Source organism: Bubalus kerabau, chromosome 2 (genome assembly GCF_029407905.1).
Source record: "Bubalus kerabau isolate K-KA32 ecotype Philippines breed swamp buffalo chromosome 2, PCC_UOA_SB_1v2, whole genome shotgun sequence".
In the NCBI taxonomy this organism is placed as follows: Eukaryota; Metazoa; Chordata; class Mammalia; order Artiodactyla; family Bovidae; genus Bubalus; species Bubalus kerabau.
In genome coordinates, this window is record NC_073625.1 from 203,816,930 (window position 1) to 203,839,978 (window position 23,049).

At 47.6% G+C, this 23,049-nt stretch overlaps 1 protein-coding gene and 1 long non-coding RNA gene across 2 annotated transcripts in view; one reads left to right on the forward strand and one right to left on the reverse strand.

Moving 5' to 3' along the window:
• Window positions 1-17,239, forward strand: part of LOC129645072 (uncharacterized) — a 42,647-nt gene extending 25,408 nt beyond the window's left edge. The window contains exons 2-5 of the long non-coding RNA XR_008711164.1: window positions 8,332-8,453; window positions 10,809-10,888; window positions 11,312-11,393; window positions 16,541-17,239. This is a non-coding gene — a long non-coding RNA (uncharacterized LOC129645072). The remainder of the gene's footprint in view (window positions 1-8,331; window positions 8,454-10,808; window positions 10,889-11,311; window positions 11,394-16,540) is intronic.
• Window positions 6,686-21,712, reverse strand: LOC129645071 (histone-lysine N-methyltransferase PRDM9-like). The gene is made up of 11 exons (XM_055570408.1): window positions 21,614-21,712; window positions 20,373-20,470; window positions 19,845-19,968; window positions 19,431-19,538; window positions 15,064-15,113; window positions 13,158-13,314; window positions 12,214-12,315; window positions 11,726-11,997; window positions 11,189-11,256; window positions 9,850-10,043; window positions 6,686-8,179 (listed from the first exon to the last, which is right to left on the reverse strand). The coding sequence occupies exons 2-11, from the start codon at window positions 20,445-20,447 to the stop codon at window positions 7,059-7,061; spliced, it is 2,271 nt and encodes a 756-aa protein (XP_055426383.1). The 5' UTR covers window positions 20,448-20,470; window positions 21,614-21,712; the 3' UTR covers window positions 6,686-7,058.
• Window positions 21,713-23,049: the final 1,337 nt, after the last annotated feature.

Here is a 23,049-nt window from a genome sequence, read left to right on the forward strand (position 1 = left end):
GGGGCCACTTATTGCACTCTTGCTGCCCCCAAGCTAGGTCTGGAGAAGGCTAACCCCAATGAGAAGCTACTTTCAGACTTCAGCTCATGTCCCAGGAGCTAGTCTTCCAGCCTAAGCAGGTCACTCCTGTGTTAGTGCTCACAGCTCACACTACCCAGATAGTGGGCCGGATCTGGGGACACATGTCCTCTGCTGCTAAAGTGACATTAGACTGTGCTCCCAGGGATGGACCACAATGGGTGATGGGAGAATGTCTGCCCTACCTGCTTGGAGGCACTGTGCCCCCAGCGCCTGCCTTTTCCCCACTCAGGTATGGAATGTGGGAGAGCAGGAGGGGGAATCTGGGTCCCCAGTGAGACCCAGACCCACTCAGTGAAGCTGGGCCTGGGTTGGGCTTGGAGGATGTGACTGAGAGTTTGATGGACAGGACACCACATTTAGAGGGCCTCCTGCAGTGTAGGTTTCAGGGTTATATAGCAACTAAGTACAGAGCATGGTGGCTGAGCTGATGGCTATGGATCCTGCAGACTGAACGCTGATCCCTGAACATTGGAAGTTGTCTGGAGTCACAGGACGTGCTTACTCTTTCTGCTGAGATAATCTCAATGGGGACCCAGGTTCCCCCTCCTACTCTCTAGAAGCCATCAAACTGAAACCACTTCTCATGGTGAACCCTGAGGAAACTCAGGAAGGAAAAGAATACCTGGTTTCCAGCAGCCATCAAAGTGCAGCCACTCCCCACTGTGAGCCCCGAGGAAACTCGGGGAGGAGAAAACCTTCCCTCTAGAAGCCACTTCTCCTGGTGAGCCGTGAGGGAAGGAGAAGAATACCTGCTTTCTAGCAGCCATCAGACTGTAGCCACTCCCCACAGTGATCCCTGAGGAAACTCGGTAAGGAGAAGACAGGATGCTGGCCCCAGATGGTGAGGTGTGTATCAAAGGGGATGATGACAGTGAGATGGCTGGCGCATCTTCCCACACGCAGGGAAGTGCTGAATTCCATAACTTGAGGTGCTGCTTCCCGGTTTTGAAGTCCTAGAAGATTCTTACTGAATAACACATAACTCTCAACACCTAGATTATAAATATTTTTATGTCTACACATATGAAGTAGAGACTTTCCAAAGAGCAACAAAAGATAAATCTCAACATTCAGAACACTGGCCCAGTGGTGGGCACTCCCCAAAAGATGCAACTAGTGGAGCAATTAGAACAATCAGGTCCCCCTTTTCCATAAGATTGTGGAATGGACACCGACAGTGCGAAACTGGTACAGGGAAGAACAAAATCTGACTGCATGTTGGATGTTTTACTTTAACCTTTGCTTCCTGTTGGTTTGTTTGCTACAGGGATACTGTCCATACATAATGGCCTGCTTCAGGAAACCCTGCCCCTCTGCCTTTGCCCAGGACCTGTCCACCTGTGGGTGGCTACAGGAAGGGAGCAAGTAACACGTCTCCACCTGAGGCTGGCCATTCCAGGAGATATTTTCCAGATTAAAGGCCTTTTCACTTTATTTCCTCACCTCCCAGCTCTGTGTTCTATAAAAGACACTGGCATCCAGACCCTGAAAAGATGGTTTATTCGAGTTATTAGTCTGTTATCTTCTCAGTCTGCCGGCTTTCCAAGTAAAGTTGTATTCCTTGCCTCAGCACCTTGCCTCTGATTTATTGGCCTGTTGTGAGGCAAGCAGAGTGAGCTTGGACTTGGTAACAATCCCACATGCCTTGCAGTCAAAAAATCAAAACATAAAATGGAAGCAGTATTGTAACAAATTCAATAAAGACTCTGAAAATGGACCATATCAAAAAGATCTGAAACCAAAAACCAAAAGGAACTCAGTGGTTGTCTGAAAAAAAAAAGGAGTTAGTGCCCCTCTTGCCTGTACCCCCTGAAGCCACACTGGACAGTTAGGCTCTGTCCATTCAGGACACCCTCTCCAGACCCCAGGTGGAGGTGCTCTGCCCCTAGTGCCCACCTGGGTGTCAGGAGGTAGAAGAGACACAACCTAGGGGGTCTCTTTTCTGGTCCAGGGGAGCGTCACACCAGCCACCATGTCTCCCTGCCCCTAATAAATAAGGAGGGTTGTCGGCACCTAGGCGAGTGATGTTTGGGCACCTCGACTGCCTTGTCCATGTGATTTGATGTGAAGACAACACAGGAGGAGAACCAGCCAAGAATGATCCAGTCAGCAGTAAAGCCCTCTTCACAGGGACCCTGTGAGACCCAAGAACTTGCTCTGCCCACCCTGCTCTGACTTTTGGGGACTGGCCTTTGTCATTCTCTGGGCAGGAAGTGGGAAGGACAACCTGATCTCTCTTCCACCTCCTGAGACCCAGGTGGGCACTGGGGACAGCAGCACCTCCACCTGGAGTCCAGAGAGGGTGTCCTGAATGCACAGGGCCTAACCGTTCAGTGAGGCCGGCCCTTGTGCACAGTGCACTGCCCTGCGGCAGGGTCTTGGGTTTCCTGGCATCCAGCTCACCCTTCGTCAACCCCAGCTTGGTGTCTTGGGAGCCCCTCACTGGCAGGTACCCAGGAGGTGAAAGCTGCATGCCCAGTGAGAAGGAGGAGAAGCCAGTGGGGCAGGGGTCCAGCATGGAGTGTCCAAGGCCCCTCTGCTCCCCCAAGAACACCCAGCCCCACCTGCCGTGGCCTTTCTCCTCTTCAGTATGTGTCTTTGTGGCTGATGTTGCCAAACACCTTCCTCTGGAAGAGAAAGCTCCATGACTGTGGAAGGGGTGGAGGTGAGGAGGCGCTGTAAACCTAATCCCAGGAAGCTTGAGGACTAACTTCCCTGAGCCCTGAACATACTGCCTGTTAGATCTGTACCAACCGAGGCCAAGATCCAGAGAGATTCTCTGTGGAAACACTTTTCATGTCCAACAAGAGGACCAACTGAGGTCAAGATCTGGGCACGTTCTCTGTGGAAACACGTTTCGTTTCCAACAAGAGAAACAACTGAGGCTGAGATCCAGGCAGATTCTCTGTGGAAACACTTCATGTCCAACAAGAGAACCAACTAGGCCAAGATATGGGCAGATTCTCTGTGGAAACACTTTTCTGTCCAACAAGAGAGGATTTGTTAACCCACAGTCGAGCCCCGAGACGTGGGATGTGCTGTAACTGTGGAAACTGCAGGGAAGGTGTTTGAGGAGAGGCTTTTTCCCCGGGTGCCTCCCCTGAGGCCCCTGGAGTTACTGGACCCAGAGGGGGAGCACTCGCACTTTTCTCCTCACTGCAGGCCAGACCGTGCCCCCAACCTCACAGCCCTGCTCCCCTGCCTCCCTGAGCTCAACAGAAACCCCCCTCAATCATGAGGCCAAAGCGTAGTCTTCTTCGTGAGCAGAGCAGAGGCCGGTGGGAAGAGGGGTGGAGGCTGAAAGTTTTCGTAGAAGAAAAACACACTTGTGTCTTCCCGTGTGTGGTGGCCAGTTGCTGCAGTAATTGGTGTTCCCTACACATTTATGGGTGGGTTTTAGTTTCTGTATTTTCTAAATTTCTTTTTTTTCTTAAACAGCTGCATATTATGAGAAAATTTTTGCAATCAACCACGAGAACTTGCAAAATAAGATCTTTGTTTTCTTTTCTTTCTCTAAAATGTTTCAGTTTTCTATGGTGACAGATGAACAGCCTCCTACCTTTGAATATTCATTTAATTGGCTGCGCTGGGTCTTAGCTGTGGCATGCAGGGTCTTCAGTTGCAGCATGTGGGATCTAGTGCCCTGACCAGGGATTGAACCCGCCCCCCCTGTGTTGGGAGCTCAGAGTCTTAGCTTCTGCACCAGCAGGGAATGCTGCAACCTCCTACTTAAAAAAAGATTATTTACTTTTGGCTGTGCTGGGTCTTCGCTGCCATGCGGGCTTTTCTCTGGTTGTAGGGCGTGGGGGCTGCTCTCTCGTTTCTGTGCGGAACTTCTCACTGTGGTGGCTGCTCTGGTTGGAAGCACAGGCCCTGGGCGCCTGGGCTGCAGTAGTTGTGCACGGCTTAGTTGCTCCACTGCACGTGGGGTCTTCCCAGATCAGGGATTGAACCCGTGTCTCCTGCATTGGCAGGTGGATTCTTAACCACAACACCACCAAGGAAGTCATTCCCCTCCCCTCTTCCTGCCAACATCCCACTTTAAAAAAAGACAAAAAATAATCTGTTTAGTAAATTTTCAGGAGTCTGAGCTCTGAGGTCAGCGTCTGTGGTGTCATTCTCCCAAAGGCATTTTGGCTTCAGATACTGGTTGGGCTCATGAGTCTGGTGACCAGGGCGGGTCTGACAGCTGAAGGCAGGCTTGGCCTCTGGAGCTCTGCCCTCACTGACTCACCCAGGGTCCCTGAGTCCTGGGAGCCAAGCAGAGCCGTGTGCAGGCGGGACTGGTACAGCCGTGGGGCCGCTGCGGTCAGAGTGGAGTATGCAGCAGAGGCAGCTGCCTGTCCATCCCCGTGACTGCTGCACTCCTGTGCCTGTGCAGGGCAGTCACGGTGTCAGGTGAGGCCTGGCCACCATCGCGGGGACAGGATGGGATCTCAGACAGCTCACATCCGCACTCCCCCAACTCCACCTCAGATCGTGGCTTGTGGCTGCTGGCAGCTCCCTGGGCTGGGCGGCTATGTAAAACACCAGCCCTGTTACTCAAGGTCAGCTGAGACCCCCAGCTCTGGGGTCACACACCATATCTGTTGCCTTGTAGGTCGTCCTACTTCTGTGAGGGAGGAGCTTGCAGGGTGTGGGTGATGGGGAATTTTGGAGTGTTGTGGGCTGGCCCACGAGTCAGCTTTTTGAGGGGAGGAGAGGGGAGGGAGGAGAGGGGAGGGAGGGGAAAGAGAAGCTTTGACCTGCTCAGCCTTCCAGGGGATTCCAGGCTCAGCTCTGGTGGGAGGTGCAGGTGAGGAGCTCCTGCAAGTTTCTGGGTCCCCACTGTTTTTCAGATGAAGCCCCTCTGCCTGCACCACCCCTAACTCTCCGTCCCATGGCCCCTGCCTAAAGCCACAGAAGATGTGGAGTTTATGTGGCTTCCCTTCATGGATTGCAGCCTAACAGGCTCCTCCGTCCATGGGATTTTCCAAGCAAGAGTACTGGAGTGGGGTGCCATTGCCTTCTCTCTAGGAAAACCAAGCCACAGACAAACGTGTTCCTTTAAGAAAGCATGAAAGAAACAAGAAAATAACAGTGGGTGGTTATTACTGACACGGTTCATGTAGAGACACTTTGGAAGCCTGGCACAGGGAGGGGACTGAGGGCCGTTGCCCCCAGCCCTGGAGTTTGCACCCTCCCCCACCGCCCCGTGGCCCACTCTCCCCTTGGTGTCTTCTGGTGACCGGGCAGACTTCAGCCTCCTGAACCCCTTCTGGAAGGATCAGGACAGGGCAGAGGTCATTCACAGGGGGCAGGGTGTGTCGGAGCTCAGTTCTGGGTCTAAGCAAGCATGGCATCCTGATGCGGTCCCCACCTTCACTCACCGGGGGAGGACTTTGTGTCCACCTTGTCCCCACGTGCAGCCTGGTCACCCCGGGACCTGTGCTGTGTGCATCTTCTCTGCTCACAGCACATCCCATGGTCCATCAGACTTCACTCATAAAAGGGAAATGTAAGGATGAAGTATTCCCTAGTTAAGAATTTCAAGGTTGCAACAGCATTGACCAGAGCACGTGGGCACAGGTGTGAGGCCCGTGCATAGAGAAGCTGTGGCGTGGGCTTCGAGGACCCTCTGTGTGGGGGTGGGATGGGGGCCGGACAGGGATTTCCTGCACACACTGCTCCAGGCTCTGTTCTCAGGAGGGTGGACGACTGTCGGCCCTGCCTGTCTGTGGAGGGGCTCTGGGGCTGCCCAGCTCAGCAGGAACGGCAGTGGTGGGAAAAGAGGTCGCCCTCCCTTAGCACTTCTGACCTCACACCCCCTCATCAGGGCAGCCGAGTGCCTAAACGGCCCCTTCCCTGTCTAGCTCTGAAGACCTGGATGGTGTGGGGGCTGAAGGACACACAGAAAACAAAATTCTGTAAAGCAATTATCCTTCTATTAAAAAATTAAAAAAGATTAAAGAAAAAACCATACAGAACAGCAGAGGCGGGGCTTGCATTCTCAGCCAGCCTCTGCCAAATTCCGCCTGTGCTTATGAAAAGACCAAGATTCTAGTGCTCCCACCCTCTATCACAGATGAGAATAGAGACTCAGACAGGTTGAGCATCTTGCCCCAGGTCACATAGCTGCTGAGGGCAGGGCTGAGAACTGGACCCCTGTGGTCGAATCTGGAGTCCAGATGCTGTGATGACCCTGAGGGAGCGGCAAAGACCAGGTGGCCCACGCTGAGCCAGGCACGCACACGCACACACACTCACGTGCACGAGGCCTTCACTTTGAGGCTACAGAAGTCAGAGGAAGACAGAGGGCAACCAGGAGAGGCCAAAGGAGAGTCGAGGTCTATAAGGAGGAGAGACCACACTTTCCAGGAGGCCAGGGAATTCTCTTCCCTGGTGAGTCTGTCTCAAACTCTAGATTCCTCTCCCTGGACCCAGGAACTGACTGTCCAGTGACCTAACTGAGTTGGCTCCAGAATTATGCCTTCCCAGGGCTTCAGCTACCACTGGACCCCACTGCTGTCAGTAATAAGGGGGAAATGAGTACATAGTCTGGGGTTCAGATTTGTTTAGAGACAAAATTTATTAGGAGTACAAAAAACCACGAAGGCAGTTGGCATGAATATCTCCAGAACACTTAAGAGACCCTCTGCTGTTTATCTACCTCCTCTCCTGTCATGAAAGTGGAAGGTCTATCTAATCAAGTAATTCTGTGCTTATTACACTCTTTCTTTAAAATATTTATTTATGTATTTATTTATTCAGCTGTGCTGTGTCTTAGTTGCAGCATGTGGGAGCTAGTTCCCTAATCAGGTATTGAACATGGGTCCCTGAATTGGTGTCTTGGCCCCTGGACCACCTGGGGAGTCTCTCCTCATACTCTTGGTGACTGTAACAGGTCACAGACCTCCTCTGAGGCCCCCCTTAGAGCTGAGGCATGGGGTGGCTGCAGTAATTCTCCTGTGACTAAAATGTAGTTTGTTGGTCATGATTCACTCACACTCCCTGCAAACATAGGGCTTCTCCCCTGTGTGTGTCCTCTGGTGTCTGATGAGGACTGACTTCCGACTGAAGCTTCGCCCACACTCCCCGCAAACATAGGGCTTCTCCCCTGTGTGTGTCCTCTGGTGTGTGATGAGGACTGTCTTCTGACTGAAGCTTCGCCCACACTCCCCGCAAACATAGGGCTTCTCCCCTGTGTGTGTCCTCTGGTGTGTGATGAGGACTGTCTTATGACTGAAGCTTCGCCCACACTCCCCGCAAACATAGGGCTTCTCCCCTGTGTGTGTCCTCTGGTGTGTGATGAGGACTGACTTCCGACTGAAGCTTCGCCCACACTCCCCGCAAACATAGGGCTTCTCCCCTGTGTGTGTCCTCTGGTGTGTGATGAGGACTGACTTCTGACTGAAGCTTTGCCCACACTCCCCGCAAACATAGGGCTTCTCCCCTGTGTGTGTCCTCTGGTGTGTGATGAGGACTGACTTCCAACTGAAGCTTCGCCCACACTCCCCACAAACATAGGGCTTCTCCCCTGTGTGTGTCCTCTGGTGTCTGATGAGGACTGACTTCCAACTGAAGCTTCGCCCACACTCCCCACAAACATAGGGCTTCTCCCCTGTGTGTGTCCTCTGGTTTGTGATGAGACTTGACCTATCCTTGGATCCTTGCCCACACTCTCCGTACTTGACTTTTATAATCCCTGAGACCCCTGCCCCCATGAATAATTTGCCTGTGTCTTCTGGATTCGGTTTCTGGCTTGTGCTGGGCTCTTCTGTGATTCTCTCATGTACCCCAGAAGCCCCCATTTGTCCTCTGGGTGAGTAGGAGGAGGCCCTTGAAATCCTCTTCAGCATTATGCTTTTCAGCAAAGGTTGGGGCCTGTCCTTGACCTCATGACCCTCAGGTTTGTCACTTGGGCTGTGTGGATCGGAATATCGCTGCTGCTGATTTTGATTGCCTGGGCAGGGATCCTCTGATTGGAGGTGGTCTCTTGCAGATGGTCTCAGGAGGGTCTGAGAGGGGTGATTGTGTTGGACATGTTGGCTGAGGAGCTTCTGACTGGCGAAGGCCAGAGAGCAGGAGGCACATGGGTGGATCTTGGGCTTCGGTTCTGCTGAAAGAGGAAGCTTTTGGTCAGGTAGCGGGTTTGCCACGATAAGGCCGCCCCACTGATCATCTAAGTGTTGATGGTGCACGATTTGTCTCCCATCAAGTGTGTCTTTACAGTCCACTTCTCCATTCCATTCTTATTCTCTACATCTACAGAAATCCAGGAAGCTTGTGTCAAGGGCCTTTTCTACATATCACCCAGACTGGGGACCTTCCAGCAGCATCAGAGGCATCGTCTCTCCTGATAGAGGTGGATCTATAGGAACCTTTCCCTGCGTGTAAGTATCTGAAAAGTCATGTCACAGTGGCCATGTGACACTGAGAGATAAGACTTGATGACTTAAGGGGAATCCTCCTGAGCGGCTCCCTGGGAGGGGAAAGGGTCTATTAAGTTAGGGGCACCTGGCCTGGAGCTCTCTGCATGTGGGAGGCAGCACAGGGGGTGGTTAGAGCAGGTTTGAGTACAGCTGAATTTATGGCTCCTTGTTTAAAGAGCAGCCTTTGTGTCGATCTCTGCAGGAAGTGGGTTTCAGACTGGGTGAGACCGAGCGGCCCAGATCCCACTGACTACAGGTCTCTGGCTCCTGCTGCCCCAATTGGTTCATAAATTGCTCCTCTCTCCGTTTTCCATAAATCATAAAGTAAAGGCATGTCCTTTCTCCAGCCTCACCAGTATTCACACTTCATTTATTTCACTCAGTCTTAGCCCATTTAACATGCACTAGGAATCCCTGTTTAAAAATACATCTCCAGCCAGACTCCTCACACCCTCACTCCCAAGCATCTTCAGCCAGCCCACTCTCCCCTCATGTCTGGCAATGAACTGACCTCTGAGGGGACTCCCCGCTGCTGTCTCTTCCCAAAAATGAACCAAAGCATTGTCTTAGCACAGAGAACATGCCATTTGCAGCTGAAAGCCTCATGGTTGTTCTGTGTCACCCAAGAAGACCCCTGGGGCCTGCACATGGACATGGGCCCTGAGGCTTCTGTGTCCCGTCCAGCCTCCTTCCTCTCCCTCTGTGCTTCCTCCTGCCACCACTGGCATGGCCTCTATTCCTGGCCCTGGGGCTGCGGCACTGGCTGCTCCCCTGCCTGGAATCCTTTCCCACAGGTGTTATCTCTGCAGAGACCCTGCCCCACCATCCTGCAGCACACCCCACCCTCTGCTCACGCTGATTGGAGGCACTTTTCCTGCACTGGTTTTCCTCAGAGCACCAGCCCCCATCTGGTATGAAGCCCATGCTGCCCCAGGGCAGTGGTTCTGTCTGTTTTGGTGCATGGAGCCCTGTCTGGCACAGAGCATGAACTCACATGACAACAAACTGAAACAGTAACTGAATGCAAATCACTGCACATGTGTCACTTAGAAATGGGAGGAAATGAGGAAGAAACAGGTAAGGGGAGAGAGCTGGTAGGTGCTAGAAAACTTGCTTTTTGCTTCTAAACCTTTCAGCAGAAGGTGATGTTACATATTTTTTTGCATGAAATATTAAAAATTAGCGCTAACATTTTTAATATAAAATTTTTTTCTAACAGTCATATGAAATGAATCAAATTCTGAGGCATTTTAATTGCAACTGGACTGACTTTGGACTGGATTGTACTCTGCTTCGGAGTTGGACCAGGGAGGCTCCCCAGGATGGGGTGGGGCGCTGGAAGAGGGGTGGCGCTCACCTCTTGGGGCCGTGAGCTTGCTTTTCCTGCTGCTTTCCCGCTTGATGCCGAGGTCCTGGCCATACTCATCCCCGTACCAGACCAGCAGCTCACAGCCCGGCCTGACTACCTGGCAGGTTCGGTAGAAGATCTGCCCATGATACTGCAAGGCCACCAGATTCTGCTCCTCGTCGTCCCGGGCACAGTTCACATACCTGGGGTTGAGGCCAGAAAGGGAAAGAAACCACAGGTGATGAGTCCCCTCCACTGTCGGGCCATGCCCAGCTCCTTACCTTCAGGCTCTGAGGCCACCATGGCTCCCACCACCCTTCATGGGGATGGACCTTCTGTTCACACATTCGACCAGGCCGTGTGAATTCCCATTTCCAGATCCTGTTTTCAGTCCTCTTCCTGGCTGGAATGCTTTTCTCTCCTTTCCTAATTAGCCATTTTATAGAGCCCAGTTCCAGACTCGTCTCCACCTGGACTGTCCGTGAGGCTGGTGACGTCCAGCTCCTCTAAACTCTGAATTAAGTTCTCTTTCATTCCACAGGACTTGGTGCTCCTCTGCTAGCATGCAGCCCTCAGCACTCACCCCAGCCTGCCTTCTCTCCCAAGGCTTTCCTCCAATCTCCCCACGTGTATCCAGGGTAATATTCACTTGCCCACCCCCTCCCATGGAAACTTGGAGAGTGCTCTAACATAGCTTGAGACCCAGAACAGTGATAGTTTATTCACTTTCTGCCTGCCCTGATGAAAGGAGCGGCCCTCAGAGAACGGCCCTGCTCATGGCCATCCTGCCCCCCATTCCTTCTGAGGCCTCAGGGTCCACTTCTCACTGGAACCGAGCCTGGGGAGGTTGTTGCCTGCATAGACTCAAGGTCTCCCATGTTAGGTTATCCTGGTGCTGTGCAGTTACTCAAAGATAGAAAAATTAAGGTTACTGTTCCTGAAATCAATTGGCTAATGTCTGTCTGCAGTTGTTCTCCAAAAGGACATGGGACGTGTGATCTGCCTCAGTAATGAAGTTCATGGTCTAAACTGGAACATAAAATGCTTGGTAAGTGTCAATTAAGTGAGTTAAAGTGACCCTGGTGAATCTAGACTCAAGTTGTTTTCAAGTCTCCCAGTTTTGTTCAGCATATAGATCTGAATTTTGAGGGCACTATATTTTGAGGGCACAATATATGCTATATTTTTATTTCCTTCTTTCTAATGTCTTTTGAAATGAAAGACCATGATATGGAGGGAAAAGAGGGAAGAAGATGTGAAAGCTATTGAAGGGGATGGGTTGAGAAGGAAAGGGGTGTGGGCTTGAGGGAAGAGCAACATCTACAAACTGCAGACTCACTGCACTCACCTCATCCAGTTGGCCAAAGACGTGTCCTTTCCATCCACATACTCATAGCAGTTTCTCCCTTTGGTGATCTGAGTGTCAGAAAAGAGATACAAGCTTTCCTCTCTCTTTTATTTTTTTTGATAGGAAGTAATAGAAGAACTATTTCCCTCTGCAGTCATTGGTGCTCTTCAGCCTGCATGGATTCAACTGCCAGTCGGACCAAATGGTAAGCTGCTGAATCATCATTCAAAGTCTGAGTCTCTTGGTTCACTGAAGGCAAGGGCTCCACAAGGGAGGAGTCACCTCTGTGTGTCTGTACCACTGTCTCCCACCTGTCCTCTGACCTTTAGATAGAAGTCCTGCCTGTCTGTACACTGTGGTCCCACCTCTCCTCTGACCTTTAGATGTTCATGCCCAGTGCACACAGTACGCAGGGCTGCCCGTGTCATTGCTGACCGTGTCATCACCATGTGCATTCTTGCATGTAGACATGAAGCACCCCTCACCACACACAAGCAATTCAAGGCCAGAGAACAGGGAAACAGGGGTGTTTCTCACCAGCCAGGAGTATCCACTGTTGGCGGCCTCTTCATCGTCTGTGATCTGGCCCTCATAGGGGCCAAAGTGCAGGCCCAGCGGCAGATCAGACACCTCGTTCCACACTCCAAGCCCAGCCTCAGGGATGCTTGACTCTCTGATACTTAACCCAGGGGGCAGAGTGAGGGCTGAGCGGTTGGCATGCCCCTTTTCCGCTGCACAGTCCTTTACAAAGGTTGGGGGCCCGTGGGCAGCACAGCTGTCGATGAAGAAGTTCTGACACTCCTCACAATCTGGAGGTGAGAGCAACAGGGATGAGGGGAGGTACAGTGATGTTGCTGGTCATAAAGACCTTCAGAAAGAACTGGGGCACTCACGGCACGTGGCCTTGATCCTGCACCCCAAGTCATAGAGGAAGGGGATGATTGGGGGGCCAAATGGTGAGGTGAGGTTATTGGACCAAGGCCTTGTAGCCCCTTCTCCACAAGTGGGCCAGTGGGGGCACTCACAGAGGTAGTCATCATCCTGTGGCTCGCCGACCTCTTGGTACACATGCCCCTTTCTTTCTCGTAGACTGTACCTCTTCACTCCAGTCTCCTTTCTTCTGAGTTCTAAGATGGAGAACAGAAGCTAAGCAAGGCTGGTGGGGTTTGGAGAGTTAGTCCCTGTTTTATTGGAAAGTGTGAGATCTCCTACCTGTTCATTTATACACTTTGTTAAAACTTGTTTACATGTATTTTTTAAACTTTTACTTTTGTAATTTTATGTTTTAATGTTACATTATTTATTTCTTGGCCAAGCTGCATGGCTTGTGGGATCTTAGTTCCCCGACCAGGAATGGAACCTGCACCCCCTGCAGTGGAAGCATGGAGTCTTAACCACTTAACCACCAGGATATTCCTTTTATATACCTTGTTTCTTCTCCCTTTAACTCCTGGTTCAGGAGACTGAGGCTCCTCACTGACCACAGATGCCCAGTTCAGTGTTAGCTTCCTGCACTTCCCATTAGTAGGATTAACTTCCCACCTTCTTACTTAGGAAATAGTTCACTGACACATGTACTCAGAAAACATACGTTGAGAGCATATGACATGTAAGGCATTGAGCAGAGGTCTGGGCATAAACACTAACGAGGCATGGTCCCTATCATCACAGCTGGATTTATTGAACTACTTTTAGCTCAAAAAAGTGTCAGCACTTTTGCATTTAATGTAAAGCTTTCAAACACTGTATGAGTTATGTATCCTTATCTTCACTTTACAGATGAGCAATCAGGACCTCAGAAAACATATAAGAGTTTCCCAAGGCCCTAGTGCTAACTTCATGTCTCAGATCAGTCCAGCTTAAACCCAAGCCTACCCAAAGTCCACGCCACACACATAGTCCATACTTACTAGCTTTTCTATAGGGATTAGAGGAACTAATTAGAGGAACTCCCCAAATTTTCTCTTACCGACTTTTTGTCTGGGGTGCTGTCCAGGGGTCCTTGCTTTTCTGGGAGGGGGCACCGGTTTCTGAGCCTGCTTGGAGCCACTTGTCTTCAGCAATTTTGCTGCTCCCGGCAATTCCTTCAAACTAGATTCCTTACTTAATGGTGCTCTGGACATTGCCTTCCACATGAATAAAAGACAACATGAATTTCTTTAGTTCTTTAGGACTTTATGAAGTGTTTTCACATGCATGACTTTAGCTAATACTTTGACAATTCTTGGAAATACCTGGTGGAGGAGGGGTCTGAACACTGGAGTGTAAAATAAGGACCTAAGTGGGTAGTGAATCAAAACTAGAATTCATATCTTAAGGTTCTTTCCCTTCAACTTTCTACAGAAAAGTGAGAGCAAGGCAAGGAGAATAGCTGGAGGTCAGGTAAAGAAGGGGGTAAGGGCTCATAGAGAAATCCGGGGGGTTTTCTATTAATTAGTGGCCCTTTGATGGACGAGGAAGTATGGAAAATTACAGAGGGGACAAAACACATCTGGAAGATAAGGTGACAAAGCAGTGAGATTGAAAAGAGAAAAGACAATCGGCAGAAACACATTTAGACAATAAAGAAAATGAGCTGAAAGTTGCAGGTTGCCATGTCCTCTTAGAGACAATGTTTGGAATTAAAGTAGCTGACCTCATCAATTCTGCTTGAACAAGGCTGTATGACTAGCTGGTTCTCCTCAGTTTCCTGATCCATAAATTGGTATACATGCTAATTCTTAATGTTACAGTGGACATGAAATTTAATAACATTTCAACAAATCATTGTGTGAGCTATTTAAAACAGTATGAATGTGAGTGTACATCCCTGCCATCAATTTATCCCTTCAACTGTCTCTATATTTGAAGTCTAGCTCACAGATACTATCTTCAGCATTCTTTGATCTTCTTACTCTTAGATGAATGTTTAAATGTGGAGTCACTCATTCACAAAACATTCAGGGGGCCCTCAGGGGCTTTAAGCTGGGCCTGGACTTCTGAGAATTAATGGGTATGGGCTAGGCTCTCAAGGCTCACAACACAGGGCAGGCTAAACAAATGATTCCAAACATGAGAGTTGCCTAATCATAGCTCAGGGGAAGGACTTGTTACTTCCTCCTGCAAGAATGAGCATTTGAAATGATGCCCAGATGATGAATTTCTACTCAAAAGCGGGTAACCTATGTGAAGTCCTTCAGTTATTTTCTTATTTGTTGCTTTTCAGTCATAAACCTGAGGCTTGTCAGGGTTGCGAGTTGCTTCCTCTTATTGGACTGGGAGGCTCTGAAGTAGGGATCCTGTCACTTTCATCATCCTGGACTGTCCACTCTACACACTGCCCAGCAAGTCCTTAAGCTTCCCTTAGTCAGATGTCTTAGCATATCCCTCCCTAGCACAGCACAAAAGAACTGAGGTTGAAAACATCTCTCAGATGAATGATATAAAGATGTATGAATAAACTTCATAGAACTATGGAAGTTTTAATCATTTTGTAAGGAGTTTAGAAGAAGTGCTTTGGATTAGATTGCACTACCAGTGATACTGTGATCTCAGGCATATAATCAATCATTTTTTTTACCTCAGTTTTGTGATCTATAATGGTGATAGCTATATACCTACTTATAGGTACTGTGGGATTGTTTTAAGGTTTAAGTAAGTTTATTCACATAAAATGCTTAAAGTCTGAAATATTGTGAAAATAATGTAACAACATAACAGCCTACTATTGTTCTTGTTCTTACTAACTATAAAGATGGTGATGATATCAGACATTGTGCTAAAGATTCAGGACAGGAAGGCAGCAGTCTCCAGGATCTCTGTGTTTTCTCCTATTCTCACCTGTGACTGGATCCATGAGGAGGATATTTTGGCAACAGGATTTGGGAAATACTCACATTCTGGTGTTTATTGTGCTCCACTCTGAAGGCCATCGAAGAAAGTTTACCTAAAAAATGATGGGAATCAGTGTTTTGGTTGGTAAATGTTTCCAAACTCTGGGCATTCTAATTAAAGACACATAATTCTGAGCCAGAGAGTGACAAGGACAAGGATTACCAAAGGAGGAATGGAAAATAATTTCTGTATCATCAACTCCTATGCTTCCACTGGGAGCATTACATAATTTTATTAAAAAAAATATGAAACTTCATCTGTGCCTCATCTGATGTCCATAAAGTATCTAATAAATTTACTAGCCTTTCATGGCAAAAATACTCAACAAAATAGAAATAGAAGGAAGTGACTGTAATATAATAAAGGTCATATAGGAAAAGTCTACCTCTAACATCATAGTCATCAGTTAAAAGCTGAAAACTTCTCTAAGATCCAGAAAAAAAGGCAAGGATGCCCATTCTCAACATTTCTATTCACCATAATGTTAGAAGTCCTAGCCAGGGCATTAAGTTAGAAAAGGAAACAAAAGGCTTCTATTTGGAAAGAAACAAGTAAAATTAAGTCTGTTCACAGAGGACATGATTTTATGTACAGAAAAATCTTTAAAATTCCACACATACACAAAAACCTACACAGAAAGTTGCATGGTACAAAATCAATATTCAAATATCTTTCCATGCATGAATGATAACCATTCCAAAAAGGAAAATAAGAAAACAATCTTATTTATTTTTCATTTTTTAAAAACTATAGTCAAGATCTAAATTTAAATTAAAAAAATATTTATTTTTATTTATTTATTTGTGCCAGGTCTTTGTTGCAGCATGTGGGATCTAGTTCCCTGACCAGGGACTGAACCCAGGTTCTCTGCATTGGGAGTGTGGAGGCTTAGCCTCTGGACCACCAGAGAAGTCCCAATAATGTTATTTGTAATAGCATCAAAAAGAATGAAATACTTGGGAGTAAACTTGAGGAGATGAAAGACTTATACATTGAAAACTACAAAGTATTGCTGAAAGGAATCTGACACAAGTAAATAGAAAAGCATCTCATGTTTATGGATTTGGAGACTTAATATTATTAAGCTGTTCATACTACCCAAAGCAAGTTAAAGATTCAATGCAATTCCTATTAAAATCCCAATGGAATTTTTTTCTGATATATAAAATCCATCCTACAGTTAATACCGAATCTCAGAGGACCCCAAATAGGCAAAACAATCTTAGAAAGAACAGCAAAGCTGGAGGCCTCTGATTTCAGAATATATTACAAAGTTACAGGAACCAAAAGAGTATAGTTTTGGCATAAAATTTGTGCTTAGTTGCTCAGTCTTGCTGACTCTTCGTGACCTTTTGGACTGTAGCCCACCAGGCTCTTCTGTCCAGGGAATTTCTCAGGCAAGAATACTGGACGGGGTTGCCATTTCCTTCTCCAGGGGCTGTCCTTTTTTTTTTTTTTTAATTTTATTTTATTTTCCAGGGGCTGTTCTTAACCCATGGATTGAACCTGCATCTCCTGTGTCTCCTGCATTGAAGGCAGATTCTTCACTTGCTGAGCCACTGAGGAAGCCCGTTAGCATAAAGACAGACATGTCAATCAATGGAACAGAATAGACAACCAGAAATAAACAGAAATACATTCTTGGATACATGGTCTAATGATCTTCATCAAGGGTGTCAAGACAATGGGGAAAGTTTAATCCCTATAACGAATGGTGCTGGGGAAACAAAATATCCATATGCAAAATAACAAAGATCTTACATCATAAGGAAAAATCAACTCAGAATGGATTCAAGACCTAAATGCAAGACTTGACAAGACTCTTAGAGGAAAACAAGGGTGAAGCTTCATGATACTGAATCAGCAATGATTTCTTAGATATGGTACCAAGTACACAAGTATTAGTAACAAATTAAAAATACACAAATGAGATTACATCAATCTTAAAATCTTTGTGCAGCAAAGGACACAGTGAACGGAGTGAAAAGGCCACCTATGGGACTGTAGAAAATATTTGTAAAATATGTATCTGATAAGGGGTTAATAAGCATACACCAATATGAAGCCTACCTATAAGTCAGGAAAAGAACCTGATTGACCATGATGGCACTCTGATATCAAACTTTCATGCTTCAGCATTGTAAGAAAACAAATTTCTGTGGTTTAAGGCATGCAGTCTGTTTTGTTATGGCAGTCTGAGCTGACTAACACAGTGGGAGAAGGAATTCAATAGACATTTCTCCAAAGTAGGTACACAAATGGCCAAAAAATATATGAAAAGATGCTCAACATTACTAATCAACAAGGAAATACAAACTGAAACCTTCTGTGATGGGCAATATAAATAAGAAGACAATAGCAAGTTTGGTAAGGATATGGAGAAATAGGAACCCTTATACACTATTGTTGGAAATGTAAAATGTTGCAACCTTCATAGAAAACAGTATGGAGTTTCTTCAGAAAATTAGAACTGCTGTATGATCTAGCAATCCAACTCAAGAGTCTATTTCCATAAAAAATTGAAAGGAAGATCTTTAATAAATAGTGTGCACATCTATGGTCATTGCAGCATTATTCCCATTTGGTGAGATGTGGAAGAATCTAAATGTTCATTGGTGGATAAACAGATAAAGATTATATATAAGATATATCTTATATTTGTTATATACACAGGCACACATGGGAATGTTTTTAAGCCTTAAAAAAGAATTCTGTCATATGCTACATCAGGGATGGGCCTTGATGATATGCTAAGTGAAATGAACCAATCCAAAAAAGACAAATATTGCCTGATTCCACTTCTATGAGGTATCTAAGTTAATCAAACCCATGGAAACAGAAAATATAATCATGGTTGCCAAGGGCTATGAGGAGGAAGGATTGGAGAATTGTTCCTTAGTGGGTGAGGGCTTCAATCACGCAAGATGGAAAAGTTCTACAGATTTGTTGTATAGCAATGTGTATATATATCCCCAGTGGCTCAGCGGTAAAGAATCCGCCTGCAATGCAGGAGATGCAACAGATGCAGGTTCGATCCCTGGGTTGGGAAGATTACCTGGAGCAGGAAATGGCAACCCACTCCAGTATTCTTGCCTGGAGAACCCCATGGACAGAGGAGCCTGGTGGGCTACAGTCCTTGGGTATGCAAAGAGTCAGACATGATGGAGCAATTAACACTATGGCCACTAACACTAATGTGTACATAGTTAGCAAGAGAGTACTATACACTCAGAAATTCTTAAGGTAAATAATGATGTGCAGAGGTATGGTGGACCGTGGCATATGTATTCCCTATGAAGAATCTCTCTTCATGTCAAAACCTTTGCAGACAACCAAATGTTTGATTTTCATGTCCCTTTCACTAGTTTTAATAACCTAAGGGAACAGAGGGACTTCCCTGGTGGCACAGTGGATGAGAATCTGCCTGCCAATGCAGAGGACACAGGTTCGATCCCCGGTCCAGGAAGATTTCACTTTCTTCCGGGCCACTAAGCCTGTGTGTCACAAACTGCTGAGCCTGCATGTGCTCTGAATGAGAAGCCACTCACGCAACCAGAGAAAGCCCAGCACAGCCACGAAGACCTCATTGCAACCAGAGAAAGCCCAGCACAGCCACGAAGACCTCATTGCAACCATAGAAAGCCCATGCACAGCCACGAAGACCCAGTGCAGCCAAAACTAAATAAATAATTTTTAAAAATCTCGGAGAACAGAAATCTATAGATGGAGAATCATAGAACTGTCTAAATTGTTTGCTCCAGTCTAGGCAGATTAACTCCTCTAAGCTATCTGAGCAGCAGAAGAGGAAGTGAGCTGCTCACTTCTATTTTATAATGAGTGTACTTCATTTTATTTACCTGATGCTGTCTCTGGTCAGTGAAATGTGGGAAAGATCAGGGAGAATAAATAGTTCTCTCAAACCCTTTCCCAGAATTAAAACAAAGAATTAATTTCATCTTAGGGTAAGAAGATCGTGTGTTGTTTTATATACCTACATAAATAATGTATCTTGACATAATATGTTAATTGTTTCCTCTTCTAAGAGATTTTATCCAATAACCAATTATGAGATTAGTATTAAATCTCTTTGGTGAATTTATTTCTAAGGTTTCTTTAACTGCCTTTCATTAAGAATGTTTAGCAAAAATAATTCTTTTTAAAAAGAATGATAAATTTTAAACATAAAACTTTTGAGAATTACACTGGAAAACCTATACATTCATCTTCATTCAGGCTTATGTCAATATTCAGCCACAACCACTTTGGAATGCTGAAAATTATGTTTTCTTTGCTAATGGCTGAGATATAGTTGAGACCTAAGCCCAGACTGGTTTCAGGAAGACACCTCTAAATCCTCCTGGCCCCTCACCTTGCTGCCTTGGTGTCCATTCTTCATCAGAATCCTCAGTGTCATCTACCTGGAGTTTGATGACCTGCCTGCGGTGATGCATGAATGCTGGTCGAGTGGCTCTGAAACCTGGAAAGAAGCAAAATATATGTTATAAGAAGGAGGAACAAAGCACAGAAGCAATGGAAAGTGTCACAAAGTTAGGGAAATCAGTAGGATGGGCTGGGAAAATCTAGAAAAAGGCAAGAGGTGAGCTCTGCACTGCAGGGTCAATCTCCCTTTAGTACAAAACAATAAATATTTCCTCCAGGTTAGTCTCCACACAAAAGGGAACTGTAAGCAAATGAAGCCACCTAAGAGAGGGCCAAGTGAACACCAAGGGTGAAGACCTGTTCCATGTTTCCAGGCTCACAGGCACCCAGCACTTCCTGTTACCTATAGCAATCAGCGCTTCGTAGTTCCTTTTCACATTCCTATATCGAATTTTTTCCCATTCTCCCATCTCTTCCCATTCTTCCTTGGAGAAGTATACAGAGATGTCTTTGAAAGCATCTTTGGCCTAAGGAAAATAATAGATTTCATCAGTGATTTACTAATATAAGTCAGACCTTAGAGCTGGGTCTTCTCCACCTTTTGTGCAGGGAGTAGCCTGAAGCTACTGGATGGTCTCTGTGAGACAGGGATGAAGACTTTCCTTCCCTACTGTGTCCTGCTTAACTGAACACACACTGAGCATTTTCCTAACTCTCCCTGGACACAAAGCAGTTGACAATGCTAGTGTCCTGTTTTGTCCCACTCCACCCCACCATCTCAGACGGGACCAGGCATTCCCATCCTGTGTACGGGTCATAGAGAAGTTCACTCAGCTAACCAGGCAAGCCGTCTGTGGTCCTTCAGGGACCAGCGCCATGTCCTTCCTATAGAGCTGGCTTAGAGCCCAGCTTTGCCGCCTCTGCCTCTCACCTTGGGCTTCCACTCTGTTCTCCCAGCATCTCCCTCAGTGCTCTCCTCTGGAGACCTGTTTGGCCTCATGGCCATTGGAGTGCTCAAGGCCAAGGTGCCTGTGGAAGAAGAAGGTGCTGAGATAGCCCAGAACACTGTCCAGAGCCTGGTCTGTCTTCCTTGGGTGGAGTGTCCAGGGCAAGAAGGTGAGGGGAATGTCAGGGTGAGGGTATTGGTGGGATGGACAGATCCCGACTAGCTATGACAGACAAGCCTAATGTGAACTAGAGTTGGTTTCTTTGGTTTCCCTACAATTCAGCCCCTCCGAGGAAAGGCACTGGGTGGGACATTCTGTGGGTGACGGAGGGATTCCTGAGGAGACCTGGAAGCCCCTAACTGCTGGACTGGGGTCTGGCTGAAATCAGGGCTCTGTTCCAGTGCTGCTGCTAAGTCGTTTCAGTCGTGTTCGACTCTGTGCGACCCCATAGATGGCAGCCCACCAGGCTCCCCTGTCCCTGGGATTCTCCAGGCAAGAACACTGGAGTGGGTTTCCATTTCCTTCTCCAATGCATGAACGGGAAAAGGGAAAGTGACGCGACTCCTAGCAACCCCATGGACTGCAGTCCACCAGGCTCCTCCGTCCATGGGATTTTCCAGGCAAGAGTACTGGAGTGGGTTGCCATTGCCTTCTCCACTGTTCCAGTGCAGGAGAGGGAATATTTCTCCAAGAAGGGTTTTGAGGATCTCATCCTGGGGACTCAGAAAAATCTGGGCATAACGTGGGTTCTACGTCTAAGGGACAGGTCACTCGGCTTGAGGAGATCTGGGTCACACGGGCTGAAGGAACTGGGGTCTTCAGACAGAGGGGACTGGGGATCTTTTGGCTGATGTAGAATGCGCAGGGTGAGAGAGCTTGGGATCTTGGAGGCTGATGAAATCGGGGGTTTCTTATTAAGGTGCTTTAGGTCTCTGACAGGCAGGACAGTGGGGGTCTTGAGGATGAAGAGTTTTAAGAGCTCCTAGGCTGAGGTATTCAGGGTCTCCGAGGTTAAGGAAATTTGGTCTATCTGCGGGTGCTATTTTTAGGGTCCCTCAGGCTGAGGGGAACTGGGGTTACTCTAGGTATTTGAGGGTCGCAGCACTAGGGGGTTTGGTGTTTCTGAGGGTGAAGGGACTTGTAGTCCCTGAAGCTGACGAGACGCAAGCTTCCTTCAGATTAGGACTCAGGTTCCTCAAAGCTGACGGGATTTCGGGCCTCCCACCCTGGAATTTGAAGCCGTCAGGCTAAGGGTTTATGAGGGTTGCGCAGGGTGTGTTCCCATCAGTCTCCTCGCTGTCCTGCGGCGCTGCCCAACTCCGCCTGGGGCCCGCTAGCACCACAGGGACGTCCAGTCCTCTTGCGCTGAGGCGAAGCGAAGGGCGAGCCGCCGGCCTGTACCCTGTCAGGCACAAGCGACCAATCGGCGTTGCGACAGAGGCAGTCTGGCCAATAGGCGCTGGGAGGGTGCGGAGCGCAATGGAGGCCCCGCCCCACCGCTCGGGGATTGGCTGCTCTGGGGGCGTGTCTGTCAAGAAGCCTCAAGTGCGCAGGTGCATCTCCGCCGTTTTCTTTGCTTGTTTTCAGGCATGGCCTCTTAGGCCTGGATCCTCAAGTGGGCAGGTTGTCCTCAGGCTCGATGTTTCCTTCCAGTGCCCTCAACTGGAATCTCGGCTCCACCAGACTGTAGTCGTGCTCCTGGACTTTCTCCTAGGCCCACCTGTGCTCTCCCTTGTCAAATCGAGTTTTGGCAAGAACTGTATGCGATGAGTAGTGCATTATTCAGGGGAAAACGGTGTAATTAAAGTCTGATGAGACACAGGATAAACAACATATGGTCAAAGATTTAAATGCAAGGCATGGAATAAGTATGTTAGAAAAAACTTGGAGGATTTTAAACCTCAAAGTAGCAGTGGCACTGATGAGTCATCTGTATATTTAATGTAGGTATTAAAAGCCTTCAGAAATGAGGCATAAATAAAACCTCAAAGCCTTGCAAGTATTTTCTGTAAAATGAGGCATCGAACTGGAGGAAAAAGGATCCACAGAGCTCAGTTTGCTTGACACCTACTGGCTTCACAAGATAAAACAGGGACACTGTTTCTGGCCCTTAGCTAGATTTGTTCACAGAAAAATAACGTGATTTCCATGTATTGGAAACAAGACAACTGACTGTAGAATTAGTATCAAGTGGTGGTTGGGAGTCTGGGTGGAGAAATGTTACCAGGAAAGTGAGTTTACCTTTTCGTGGGTGTTGAGCCAGAAGATACAACCCAGACAAAGCTCATGGGAAGGAAAAGTGTATTAGTTGCACAACTATGGAGAACACCATCGAGCTTTCCAGAGGAGTATCTCTCTCTAAACCACAAAGTTGGGGAAGCTTTAATCTATGGGTACAGGCATGTTCAGGCTTTCATGGTGGCTCAGACGGTAAACAGTCTGCCCATGCCAGAAGACCCAGGTTCAATCCCTAAGTGGGGAAGATCCCCAGAGGAGGGCCTGGCAGTCCACTCCAGTATTCTTGCCTGGAGAATCCCATGGACAGAGGAGCCTGATGGTCCATGGGGTTGCAAAGAGTCAGACACGAGTAAGTGGCTAACAGATTAACTTTACAGGCATGATCATTAAGGCTCTTGGGCTGTGGCAGACTCCAAGCTTCCG